Source organism: Hippopotamus amphibius, chromosome 8 (assembly GCF_030028045.1).
Source record: "Hippopotamus amphibius kiboko isolate mHipAmp2 chromosome 8, mHipAmp2.hap2, whole genome shotgun sequence".
In the NCBI taxonomy this organism is placed as follows: domain Eukaryota; kingdom Metazoa; phylum Chordata; class Mammalia; order Artiodactyla; family Hippopotamidae; genus Hippopotamus; species Hippopotamus amphibius.
Genome location: NC_080193.1, coordinates 137,278,554 through 137,291,782, shown reverse-complemented (window position 1 = coordinate 137,291,782; position 13,229 = coordinate 137,278,554). Strand labels below are relative to the sequence as shown.

Sequence of the window (13,229 nt, the reverse complement as noted above, 5' to 3'; positions counted from 1 at the left end):
TAAAAAGTATTTTTTTCCTCAGTTTGTCCAAGGGTGTACAAATTTACCCGGAGGTTCTAAAATCTCCTGTTTGGTCCCATCTCTTCCATCAACATTGATTAAGCACCCACTATTTACACTCACAGATGTCTGTAGGGCTGAGTCTGCCTCTCGCACTTACGATGGGGTGGAGGATATAAAACATGTCAATAAATGACTCCCCAAGTGCCTATGACAGAGGCTAGAGGCACTCTGAGGTGGGGGAGATGGGTTTTCTGTGACCCCAGGGATGAAAGAAAGCATTCTGGAGAATGAGCAGATTGCACAGGGCACGGCGGGGAGGGGGAGCCCTGGAGTGGAAGGATCCCCGAGTGCACACCAGCTGGGGGATGCCCAGGAAAGAAGAGCAGGCCCTGTGTACCCTCTTGGTCTGCACGCAACATCTGTCTACAGGAGGGATGAGCCCTGAACTCCTGCTCTGAAAGATTTTAGATCTGGAAGGGGCTTTGGACCTTATAATTGTTTTTAAGGACCCAGAAACCTTTGCGCAAGTGAGAAACAACACAGAGGTGCGATGCCAACAGGCCCAGCCCCGTGCCCTCTCCTTCCCCCAGGAGTCTCAGAATAGACAGAACCCACCAGGGTTCCAGAACATACTCAGCACACCATTGTGAGACACAGATGAGAGATCTGAGGCTCAGAGAGGTAAACACGTTTGCTCAAGATCACACAGCCACTTGGTGTTGGAACTTGGGACTAGGACAGAGGCCTGCACCTGCCTGGCTAGAGTAACACAATAATCAAGTTAAAATGTATTGGGTGCTTCCTGTGCTTGGTGCTCTGCTCACATTGTCTCATTTATTATCCACATGCTGCCTATGGTGTCATTTTCATGGCCATCTCACAGATGAAGAGATGGCATCTTCCCCACTTCGAAATCACTTTCCACGGCGCAGTTGTGAATTTCGGAGCTCAGGAAACTTAAGCAGTTTAAGGACTTATTTTTCACCCTATATGAATGAATCCTTAAGTCTTTGTTCTTAGTACTTCTTTCTGTAGTCCTCATGGTGAAGGCTGTCTGTGGGTATTTTCTGTGGAATGTATTTCACCAAAGAAGCATTTTTGGAAATGCTACAGGAATGTGTTGAGTATGAAACTGCAAATCCAGCTCTGGTTTCTGTTAGCACCAGTACAGTTGCAGCTTTGCTAAAAGCCAAGCTCGAGGTCCCCCCTGGAGAAACATGTTCTCGTCCACGGTGATGCTTCATTTTCTGGCTTCAGGCAAAGATCGGCAGGGCCCAGTTAATCCAGACCAGTTATGCCTCTTCAGCTGCCCAGCACCCTCTGCTGTGTCACGTAGTAATTCACTTGCTCCTGGAGCAAGGCCCTCCTCCGCCCGCACACCCATCACTAATTTCCTCCTTAGGCCTCATCCTTTTATCACAGAGCTTCCAGCAGCTGAAATCCTATAGGAAGATGAGGCTCATTTGTCATTTTGTTAGACTGGGCTCCTCTGGCAACCAGCAAGAGGGGCATCCATGTCACTCTTCCAACCGCTGCCCTCATTGATTTAGAGTTCAAGTTGATGAGATTAAACTGTTCATTTGCATTGACTGCCTGTAATGGGAATTTGAGAGCTCAAAGTATTCGGGAGACAACAGCATTAACGTAAAATCATAAATCTCCTAACTTTTATTTAGAGCAGAGCTTCACATGGCTAGATTGAAGCACTGCAGGTAGGGGGCGGGCCAATCCTACAGTAATATCTCCACCTCAAAGGTGCCCAGGCCATAGCAAATGTCCAATCACTACATGTGGAATAAGTGCATAGATAAGTCCATGTATGGATGGATGGTCGGGGCGTGGTATACGTGTGACTCTGTACATGTGGGATAGGAGTTTATACAGCCGGCATGAAAGATGGCCTTCAAAATAACCTTGCATAGCAATCCCTCTTTTCTGCCTCCTCCCAGCCCTCTGCAGATTCTGTGACCTGAAGCTAGAGGATTGGGGAGGTCGTATTATACTGTTGAATGACTCTCGGGCCCCGTCACACCCAGCTCGTGACCTGCCCTACCCCGTTCTCTCTGCTCCGAGGGATACAGTAGATAAAGCCTGTGTCTCCTCTGAACAGCTGATGACCCTTGGTCTACAGAGACCTCAGGGTCTGAGATTTTCACTCAGGAGATCAAGGAACTGGACTGAAATACCCTGGAAGCTAGTGATACCTGCAAGAAAGGAGGCAGGTTAGGAGTTCACATGCTAGGGGCACTGCATCCCTCAGATCTGCTCCATCTCACCTCAGTCATTCCAGACCTCAGCGATCTGTCAGTGGACCTGGGAGGGCTGGCATCCCTGTCAGAGCAGAGGGTGGCATGGAACCTGCGGCCGGCACTGGCAGGATGCCCTCTTCCCTGGGTGATTCACTGAATTAATCACTCCACCATATGCAGTTGCACTTCGTAGTGGTTTTCTTTCCAATATTCTTTCCAGTTAGTAACTGGTACCTTATTTTAAGTATCTTTAAAATACCAGAAGAAACATTTACCCGAATTAGGGGAATTAATGTCACACAACAGACATTTATTACATGCCTACTCTTTGCAAGGCAACAGCCACTTTACAAAAGGATTCCCTGTCATATGACTTCCGAAAGCAAGTCTCTCCCGGTGCATTCAAATATGATTTGCTTTATAAAATTCAGTTATTCCATCCGTATACACTCTCGAGGAATAAATAGATTTCATAGAGTGAGGAGTTTTATCCTGAAAAGAATTAAGAGGCAGAAGCTAACCAGCAATGTTTACCAGAGGGAGGGCGGAGGTTCTACAGAGGGAATGACTGTAGAGCAGGAACTCTGAAGCCAATGGCTTATTCTGAATCCTTACTTCAACCCTGTCCAGTGTGTGACCTTGGACTAGTTACCTAACCTCTCTACACTTCTGTTTACTTGTCTGCAAAACATGAACTCGAACATTCCTCCCTCATAAGGTGATCGTGAGCTTTATGTCAGCACTTAGATGAATTCCTGGCACCGAGCAGACTCCACATGGGTGTGAACTCTCGTTACGTTCGGAAATTATTTCATTGCTTTAATATTAAAATCAACCGTATTCCTCTTGGACTAATCCCATCCCAGAAGTTAGAAGAGCTTGTTGAACCACTGTGTCTAAACCTGGAACAGGGAGTCAGTGGCTCAAGGGAAGGCCAGGCTGCCTGTACGGTCCCTGGTCCCTCTCCTACCCCTCCCCCAGCCACTGTAGCCGGTCTGTTCAGTATGTGCCTCGCTGGTTTTACAGAATAAAATCAGCACGTTGTGGAAAGTATACTTGACAATCCTGCTTGTTGGATTTTTCTGGTCCTAAGTGGGGACTTAAACCTTCCAGTAAAAAGTACAATTAAGCCCTTGGTCTCCTTATATCTTTTCCATGACTCACTGACCTCCCAGCCTGGTGTGATCGCAGCTCAGGGCTGGGTTATTCACCCTCGTTCTGTCTCCCCTCAGTTCCAAATCTTAAAGAGAAACTGTGATTGAAGAGAAGCATGTTTATATAAGAATTCAAAATGTACAGTCTTCCACCGATGGACCGCCTTTATGGAGTCCTTACAGGGTACAGAGTACACCTTGGGCTGTGGAGAGTGACAGAGGTAGTGGAGGGGACAGGTTCACAAACCTTTGATCTAGAAACGGGCAGGGAAGATGCCAGATGCATGTGAGTTTCCTGGCAGACTTCGCAAATTCCATTGCTCAATGTTTTCAAATGGGGAAAAGTTACTTTTATCTGGCTGATTGCTGAACCTGAAGCATAATTTTTGGCTTTTAGTAGAGCAAGTGATTTACTGCCAGGAGACCCGCTAATCATGTTAAAGGTTTTCTTCCCACCTCACCTGCCCCTTTCCACTAGGCCACTTTAGGAAAGAGGAAGGCTATTTATTTCTGGAGTCCACGATCCCAATCGATGCCCTGGGAACCCTTGAAAAATGTGTGCATGTGTGAGGAGGGGCTTTTTTCCCCCTAGAGACAGGTACATGATTTTCATCGGATTTACAAAGGGGTTTTGACCTAAACAAAAAGAACTATTGGTATAGAACAGGGGTTAGCACCCCTGGGCCTGCCGGCCAAATTCAGCCCCCACCCACTTCTGGATGGTCCCACAAGTAAGAATGGTTTTCACATTTGTGAATGGTTGGGAAGAAAAATCATTAGAGGACTAATACTACGTGACACATGAAATTTACATGAACTTCAAATCTCAGCATCTCGCTGGCACACAGCCACCCTCATCCATTACGTATTGTCTCTGGCTGCTTCCGTGCTGCCAAGGCCGAGTCGAGTGGCTGTGACAGAGAGCATGTAGCCCACAAAGCTGGAACTATTTACTGGCTGGCCCGTTTCTGAAAAAGTTTTCTGACTCCTGGGCTAGAAAGTTAATTTCAAAAACTTTGGTTTTCTATCTTGCGTTTCATTCTTCCATTCCCTTTGCAAGTATTTATCCCCTCCCTGTCCCCAGGAAGACTGGTTTGCCTTTCTGTTTTCTCATTTAACACCTCTGCTTTGGGCTCAGTACCGGAGAGTTAGACCAGATGCGGTGCCCTTGCTCCTGGGCTGGAAAGCAGTGTTCAGCCTCTCAGACTCTGCAGCCTGGCCATCTGTGGCAAGTGCTGTGAGACCCATGAGAGTGGTGAAGGAGGGGGGGTCTTCAAGAAAGCCTCATGGGTGGGGGATAGTTGAGGAAACCCTGAAGAAGTTAAAGCATGCAGGTCGTTTCAGACTAAAAGGCAGGTTGACAAAGCGAGGCAGCTGGGAAGCTTCACAGGAGGTCCATGGGACGTCAGCCGTGCAGACTGGACAGTGTACAGTTCTTAGTAAGCAAGAGAAAGGACTGAAATGGGGAGGAGTCCCCAGTTGTGCAGATGTGGTGCTTTGCTGCTGGGCGAGGGACTCTGGTCTTCTTTCAGTGCCTGCCACCTGCAGCGGGGACAGCCCGGAGGCCCAGGTATCCCCAGGTGCATTAACACAGTGAGGGTCCCACACCGTAGAGGGGGATAGTGAAGTGGTGAGCTTTAGAGGCTTTACGTGCTCTGTCCAGCACCTGGTCCATCCTAAATGCTCAATAAATATTTGCTGTTGATTTAGCATCTGTGAGGGGAGTGGAGATGGGAAGTGATCTGAGGAAGGACAGAGCTATTTAGGTCACAAGGATGGGACAGGATGTCCCCCTCTGCTCGGTGCTATGTTGCACAGAATTTTAGTGAGCCCCTATTGTGTGCCAGGTAGTCTGACAGGCCCTGGAGATACCCTGTGAACCAGACAGCTGCGGCCCAGCCTCAGGGAGTTTGCAGTCAAGCAAGGAGAGCCTAGTGACAAGAGGAGGGAATGGGCACAGTCCAGGAAGGAAGGAGTAAAGACGTGTTTTAGGGGGAACGGATACGGCCATAGGGTCAGATGGGAAGGGGCGGGAAGAAAAGATTCCTTTGGAATCCTTCTGACGAAAGGAAGCAAGGCTTTGATCGGACACTGGAAGGGAGTGATTTAAGAATCGTCATACAAGCATCGCACAAGGGCGAGGGGAGCAAACAAAATAAATTATCCAGAGCAAACGTTTAGGGAGGCTAGCAGAAAGGTCAATTATGAAGTCCATGCATCTCAGTATCACTCACAATATAGTTCCAGAAAGTGTGAAAGGTATGCGTTGGAGGCAGCTGCACTGCTTGCGATATCTCTATTTATATAAATTTATGTCAAAATACCAAGTTTCCTTAATTTCTTCACACGATGCGTATTTTGACACTTGAGAAAAGATGTGTACGATATAATGACTTGCTTTTCAAGGTGTGCGAGATGTGAGTCCATTTTTTTCCCCTTTGAAAATGAAGTTGAGAAAAGGGTCACTGTAGTTTCTCCCTAGTAGGAAGGATTTTCTAGAGAAGCATATCAAGGGACCCGAAAAGAATCAAATCTCAACCAGCATCCCTGGATTCCCTGCAATGTTCCCTCAAGACAGCAGAAAAGAGATTGGGAAGATGTCACCCATGACACTCCGGCACCACCAAAGGCCAGCTGAGCACTTGCAAAGTCCTGATCCGTAGTGTGAGGCACGTAGGCTACACTCCTGTGGGTTGTTAGCTGCTGTTCTTCCTGACAGATATATTTTCATTTCCATTCAAAATGAAGTTACACTTTATGCTTTAAGAAAGGGTAAAATACTGTGGCGTTAAATGGTTTCAACAACTATTTATAATTGAATTCCTATTACGATTGATTTCATTGAGCAAAATGTCTATTTGTACCAAGGTCTGGAAATAGTTATTCTCTCTCCCACCTCCCCCCGCCCCCAATCCCTCCAACCCTCCTTCCTTGCTTCCCTCCTTTCAGGGATCACTACTTGTGTGACGTGACATGGGTAACGGAAGAAAGGATTTCTTTACAGTGGCTTCGGAGGATTCAGAACTATTCAATCATGGATATCTGTGACCACGATGAGCCCACCGGGAGATGGATTTCCTCAGTGGTAAAGCTGAATCAGGATGCTCTACTTCCAAAGCTGCATGTGATCTGAGGGCTGTATGAAAACAGGGAGAGTGTTATCAGGAAATACAGTTTGAGTTTCTATTCTTTCTCTGTGTCTGACCCTGAGGCAGTGAGTATCTCTTGACTGATTTATAGATAATCTGAGATTACCCAGTGGTACTTCTATTTCATCTTCTCTCACTAGTCATACTGTTTTAGTTATGGAGACTATCACTTGGGAAAGGGGTGGTGGTGATTAGAAAGCCAGAAAATAGGATAGGATGTCAAAATTCACAGAGTCAGAGAAAGCCAGGGGCCGCAAGGTCAAGGAAGCATGTTTCAATAGAGAAAACACAGGGAATGGGGAGAGATTCGCTGAATATATGTGAAACAAAACAAACACCAAGAGGCCACAAATCTATTACCGTGCTGTGACTGTCTTTAAGCAGTAAACAGCTTTAGAAAGTAAATAGATAACTTCCAGGCTGAGAGGGTGGCAACATGAAGGCAAAGGCAAGTGTTAATCCAACCTTGAAGTGCTGGGGGCGTTTCCAGCCCAGAGTCCACAAGGTCTGGCTGGTGGATTACAATTAAAGCCCCTTTGGGACCAACAGCCTCCAGAAGGGTAGAGTCTGGGGAGGTTTGCTGGCATATGTCAAGGACATCTCTACAAGCCCCTTTCTGGTGATGGGTTCTGTGCCTACACTCCTTCTCTCCCTGCTCCATCCTGGTTGGGTGCAGAGCAGGTTCTTGCCTCAGAAATGTTGCCCCCCACCCGCCATGTATCTTGACTTACTCATTCATTATTTATGTAGCAGTCATTGAATACCTATTTTATTCCAAGTTCTGTGCATAGCTCTGGATGGAAAAAAAAATTAGGCAACATGCCTGTCCCCAAAATGTTTATTTTCTAGTAGGGAATACTGTTATGAAAGTCAATAATAATAGTTACCATTCCTTGAACAATCAGGGTAGCCAGACACTGTGGAGACAGGCTCAGTTAGGTTAAGGAGCTTGCTTAGGTCACAACGACAGCCAGAATCAAACTGAAAAACCAAGCTCTTTGCTTCCCGCCAAGTAAATCATCTCAATATCAGGAATACTGTGCTCTAAAAGTGTATAAGCAAGGTACAGAGAAAATGTAGGGCAAAAGAAGATAATGAACTTGACCGGGGACAGGCAGAGGGGGATGGGGGACAACATGGAGGAGACTAGAGCAGCCTGGAGTAAGTTGTCATGTGAGGGGACAGATGAAGGCATGTGGACCCTATGAGCAGAGGCTGTGCTAGGGCATCTGGGGTAAAGAGCTTGGAGCCTGCAAGGTTTGGGGGTACACAGGACTAGGGGTTGAGGGAGGCACAATGGTGAGATAGAGGCTAAGGCTCAGGTGCCATTCTGAGGAGTCGGGCCTTACCTTGCAAGACCTTCAGAGCTATTTCAAGGTTTTAAATAGGAAAGAATCATAATGAGATGAAACTATCTGTTGCCTGATGATATCAGCTGTGGGTTAAGCCTAGTGGAGAGCAGATTGAAAGGAGAACAGAGCAGCAGGGTCTGCAACCAGGAGATCAGGGCCATAGACCTGGGAAAGCCAACAAGACACAAACTAAGGCAGTAGCTGTGGAGAAGGACAAGAGAAGTCAAAGAACCAGAAGACAGAGGCTGAAGGAGTCACTCTGAAAAGAGCGGGAGTCTGGAATGCTCCCCAGGGCTCTTCCTGGGTGAACGGGGCCACTAACCTGGAGAAGAACGAAGGAGTAAGAACAAGCTGGTGGGGATGGGGAAAGAGATCTCTGAATTGTTGAATTGAAAATGTGGAGGAGCTTCCAGGGTGGCATAGGAGTTACATATCCAGGACAGAGCTCTAGGCAGGAGAGGTAAATGTTCTAATGTAGCTATGTAAAAGGTACCTACATAAGTACAAACACGGGAATGGAGATAGCTTTCAATTACTTTATTACAAGTACAATCTTGCTTATAGTGCCACAAATTGCAGCTAAAGAGTAGAATTCACATCTCACGTCTCTCTGTATTTTTTCCTCCCTAGAGACGGCAACACATCGAAACAAGTACCACTGGCTGGGTTGGAAGAGTAAGTTGTAAGAGTTATGGGGTTTTCTGCCCTATGGATCAGATTCTCAGAGCTATTTAACAAACCAAACGAGGCCTCTATGTTATTTGTCATTAATAGAGATAGTAGTTGACCTTTTTTTTCATAGTATTTAAATGCTCCCTATAGAGTTATCTTTTTATAGAGAATATATAATGTGTTCAGTTGGAAAAAGTAAAAGCACAAGTGAAAATTCAAGAGAAGAGCAGATCAAACAAAAGACATACTCTAGGCAAATTCTAGCTCCCGGAAAGTTAAAAAGCAACCTTTGCTGAAAGGCAGCCAAGATACCAAATGGCCTTGTTGACCTCATATTCCAAGTTAGGTGCTTCAGAGGCAGAAAACATGGTTTCCGCCCACAGCCTACACAAAGGCAGAAGGAGACACGACGACCTCCAGCAGAAATGCAGAGGCACACACACCACACCCTCTATGCACCTCTTCGGAGGAATCATACTCATGTGGGTTTGCACTTCATCATACCCTGGATGCAGAACTTTACCCAAGAAAGCACGGTGACCCTCAGTGACCTCCCATGCCTCACACTACGCCTAGTGTAGACTCACCAGTCACACCACTACAAGACCATGGAGAAAAGTAAACTGATGAAGGCGCTCCAGACATCGCCGCACCTCGTGTGAAAGATGAAGAGTGAATCGTACCTAATGTTTGCGACCACTTCTATGAAGCCCTTTTAAAAGAGAACGAAATGACATTAAAATAAAATAAAATAAAAAACCCAAAAAACCTAAAGATTTCTCATCTCTCAGAGCACAGAGGTGCAGCCCCCTGGTCTAAGAACACGACCCCTTCCAGCTGGGCTCAGAGCCGCCCCAGCATTCACACGTCCTTTTTGTTCAGGCATTGATTGGGCAGAGGGGAGAGGTTTGCCAACATGAAAAGTGGTTTCCTCCATGGCAAGAGACATGCTACACTTCCTCACGACTCTTTGAAAAAAATATGTTTTTTCCTCTCTGTATTTAACCAGACAGATGCCACTTTTCACACATTTCTACTAGGCACAACTCCATCCAGGGGAAACAGGGAAATGTATTAAAAAGATAAGGCTGTGAACACAGGTCTAGAGAGGGGAATGTGTTTCCGAGCTCCATAATGAGAACACCAAGTGTACTGCACGCCTCGGCTTGCTCCATAAATGAATTCGCTTTGAATCACTAAATAGAAGAGGGAAGCATTTTTCTTCCTTCCCAAAATGGGAGCTGATGAGAGAGGAAACAGCGAGGCTGAAGTGAACCAACAGTTTTAAAAGACCATCTCCTACCTGCTCTCAAATGTAGTAAGGAAATCGAAGCCGTAAAGAGACATATTCCTTTCAGGCTGGGATAGATCCTCTTCTGCTTAAACGACATTATGTTCTGAGAACTATCTTTTATCGAACTGTAAGAAATGGAAATTTTGTTCTATATTTCCATACAACTATTTTTTTGGGTAAATTGTTGATCCTATTTAGCAAAATGAAAAGGCTTATAATAAAAATGATAAGTATATGAGCGTTTCCGTATGAAATATACGACAGACATTCCTTATGGTATCTGGTCCAGAAATGATTAAAGACTTTCTAAGTCTGACTTTCAAGAAAAATTATGTATAAGAAACAGGGGTGGGGGGGGAATCCCTCAAATTACAAACCACCTCCAACCAGAAACAGTCAAAAATAATATTAGTCTGTTTCAAGAAAGCACATGGTGACAGTGAGGAAACTTACTTCTTAGAACTGAAAAGCTAATGCTAATTTTCTCACACTTACATCAAGACATCATAGTGTTATCCTCCACAGATAGAAGATGCCTATGGGTACCAATAACCACTGCTGTGTGTTGAGTGTCCCGTGTAAGCCTCTTCATGTGCATTCTTTCATTTCCTCCCCACCAGAAATTCCCTAGGAGTTAGATCTTTTGTCTGCATTTTCTAGGAGGGGAATTTTCTATGGAGACCCTCTGATTGCCTTTGGCAAGTACATGAAATATGGATTTTATGCACAGGTGTTGGGAGGACCTTTTGAAACTAAAGTTTCTACTGACCTGAGACTAATGTGCTTTAACATATTTCATGTTTTCTATTATTTTCTAGTTTAGGCCTGCGGAACCTCATTTCACCTCTGATGGGAATAGCTTCTACAAGATCATCAGCAACAAAGAGGGCTACAAGCACATCTGTCACTTCGAAACAGATAAGGGGGTGTGTATTTCGACATCATCTATTTCGCCTTGATCTCCTTTTGTTTTTTTGAAACTACCTTGAAGTGAAAATCATTTGGTAAAGTCGCTCTATATGTACCAATAATCGGACTAATTCAAATAGCCCGGTGGTACCTGGAGTAAGGTGGGATGGGGTGGGGAGCCCAAGGAAAAGACCTGAGATTATCCAGATTCCTAATGTAAATGATTTAATCCTCCCCTGCACTTTAATCAGAGAGAGAGAGAGAATCTAATAAATCTCTCTCTCTCTTTTTTTTTAAGTCCCATCAGAATTGCACGTTTATTACAAAAGGAGCCTGGGAGGTCATTGGGATAGAAGCTCTTACCAGTGATTACCTGTAAGTATTCTAAAAATCAGTAGGATATCAATATATTTGTCATAATCACGCCTTTCTTTGCCCAGAAATAAGGAAAAATCTCCTACAAATAAAGAGTAGTCTATTTGGAATGTGTTCAGGACTTTTTTCTTTTTAACATACGGAAGCCTTAATGATTTTCACATATGCTCAGCAGACTTGATACCATGCCACCAAGCAGCTCTACCTCTTGCTCTTACCTGCTTTACATTAGAAGAGCTGCAGCCTCTTTTTCTTAAACGTCTTGGAAGACTGAACTAGCATCCAGGGGCATTTTGTTAAATCTCAACTGATACTGGATTTTTGGAAGGCTTAGAGAGGCTATTGTATCTGTCCATGTCTCGGCCTAACTCTTTGGCAAATGGAAAGCTTTTCAGAGGCTGTCAACTAGCATGCACGAATTGATAGGATAGGGAGTGTTGTTTTTCATGACAATCGTAGATACTTTTATAATCCTTTCTTGGTTTCGCCACGGAAGAGTTTTGCCATTGCTCGAAGCAGTTTTCAAAAGTCCTGTTTAGAAGTGGCTCCGCGACTCTCAGGAGGATGGGGCCCCTGCCACTGAATGGTGTGTGTTATGAAACGGAAAATATGGAAAACAGTATAGATAAATGGGGTCTCAACTTCAGACTAGTTGTCCAGTCATATTTTTCTAAAAGAAGACTTTTTTTGAGTTTTTACTTGTCTCTTTAATTAAGGGAGTAATCCCCGTATTCAGATATTTTAGTCTGTTAAAAAAGAATCCCGTGTTTAGAGATGATGGGGAGAAAATGGTTTCTGAGGATGAGGGGGAAGGGAAGAATGATAAAAGAAGGGTAAGCACTAATGCACATGCACTTGTATGAACACGAATGCTTGGTGTTGAGTTAAATGAAGTGTGCTTGACTTTTTCTTAAAAACATAATTAATATATTTCCTTTGTTTTCTTCCCAGGTACTACATCAGTAATGAACATAAAGGAATGCCTGGTGGAAGAAATCTTTATAAGTAAGAGTTTTATCAAGTTGTTGACTTGAGCTTTTAGCTAATGAACAATGTCTGGCTCTTATGTTTTTATTTTTTATTTTTATTTTTTGCCCAGACCTAATATATTAATTTGGAACTACTATCGAATGCTTTTATTCCTCTGTAAACCAATCCACATTCAACAAAAGAGCATGAGTTTATTAGATGCTTTGTGATATTTCCAAACAATGGGAGGTTTGAGGTTATTATGAGTTAATTCGTGCATTTTTTCACATTTTAAAAGTTTCTGAGTATTGCTTTGGCATTCTGATATCTTTGAAACTAGAATACAGTGTTATTCAATTCCTTCTTTAATTTATCCTTTCATCAAGTACTTAACTTCCACCATTGGTTTTACAGACTCCAACTTAATAACTACACCAATGTGATGTGTCTTAGTTGTGAGCTGGATCCAGAAAGGTGTCAGTACTATTCTGTATCATTTAGTAACGAGGCGAAGTACTATCAGCTGAGATGTTCTGGTAAGTTTGAACCAAGGATAGGGAGGGAAAGCAGGGGGTACCCACAAAATCCTTCTCGAGTAGCTCCCTCCATCCCCTCCCCTCTGTGCACAACCTTCTCACCACCCTCCAGGCTCAGTGTCTCCATCCCTGAAGCCTCCCTTTCAGTGCCCAGTTTAGGAAATATTCTTTCTGCCCTGTTCGGTTCTCTCCTATTGAATCCAAGTTCTTGAGATCATATTAAGTCCTCTTCCCTTCACTCATGTGTAAGTAGTGAGCTAACACCTCTCCTTCCCCTTCTAACCAAGAGGCTTGCTTTAGACTGAAAGCACCCCCCAGAGCTTATGTATGATAGAGGCACGACCTCCTTCCATACACACAGATCGTGCATCTTTTAACGCAAATTATAATTTTATGCACTTGCCCCTTTAAATGAGAAAAATGTATGTAGGTGGTGCCTGTGACTCAACCTGCTCACAGCCTCATCTTCTGTTGCTATTGTTATATCTGTTTTCTTTATTATAAGTGAAGAAATCTTGACAAGGAGAGACAATGTGATTTCACAGGTCACACAGCTAATAAGAGGTA

The 13,229-nt window shown here is 44.4% G+C and overlaps 1 protein-coding gene across 3 annotated transcripts in view; it reads left to right on the top strand.

Moving 5' to 3' along the window:
• DPP4 (dipeptidyl peptidase 4) overlaps positions 1–13,229 on the top strand; it is a 77,055-nt gene that overhangs the window by 38,412 nt on the left and 25,414 nt on the right. For all 3 annotated transcript variants that reach the window (XM_057744517.1, XM_057744518.1, XM_057744519.1), the window contains 6 exons: positions 6,356–6,491; positions 8,538–8,582; positions 10,692–10,799; positions 11,081–11,157; positions 12,109–12,162; positions 12,541–12,662. In XM_057744517.1, the coding sequence (XP_057600500.1) occupies positions 6,356–6,491; positions 8,538–8,582; positions 10,692–10,799; positions 11,081–11,157; positions 12,109–12,162; positions 12,541–12,662 (542 nt within the window). The remainder of the gene's footprint in view (positions 1–6,355; positions 6,492–8,537; positions 8,583–10,691; positions 10,800–11,080; positions 11,158–12,108; positions 12,163–12,540; positions 12,663–13,229) is intronic.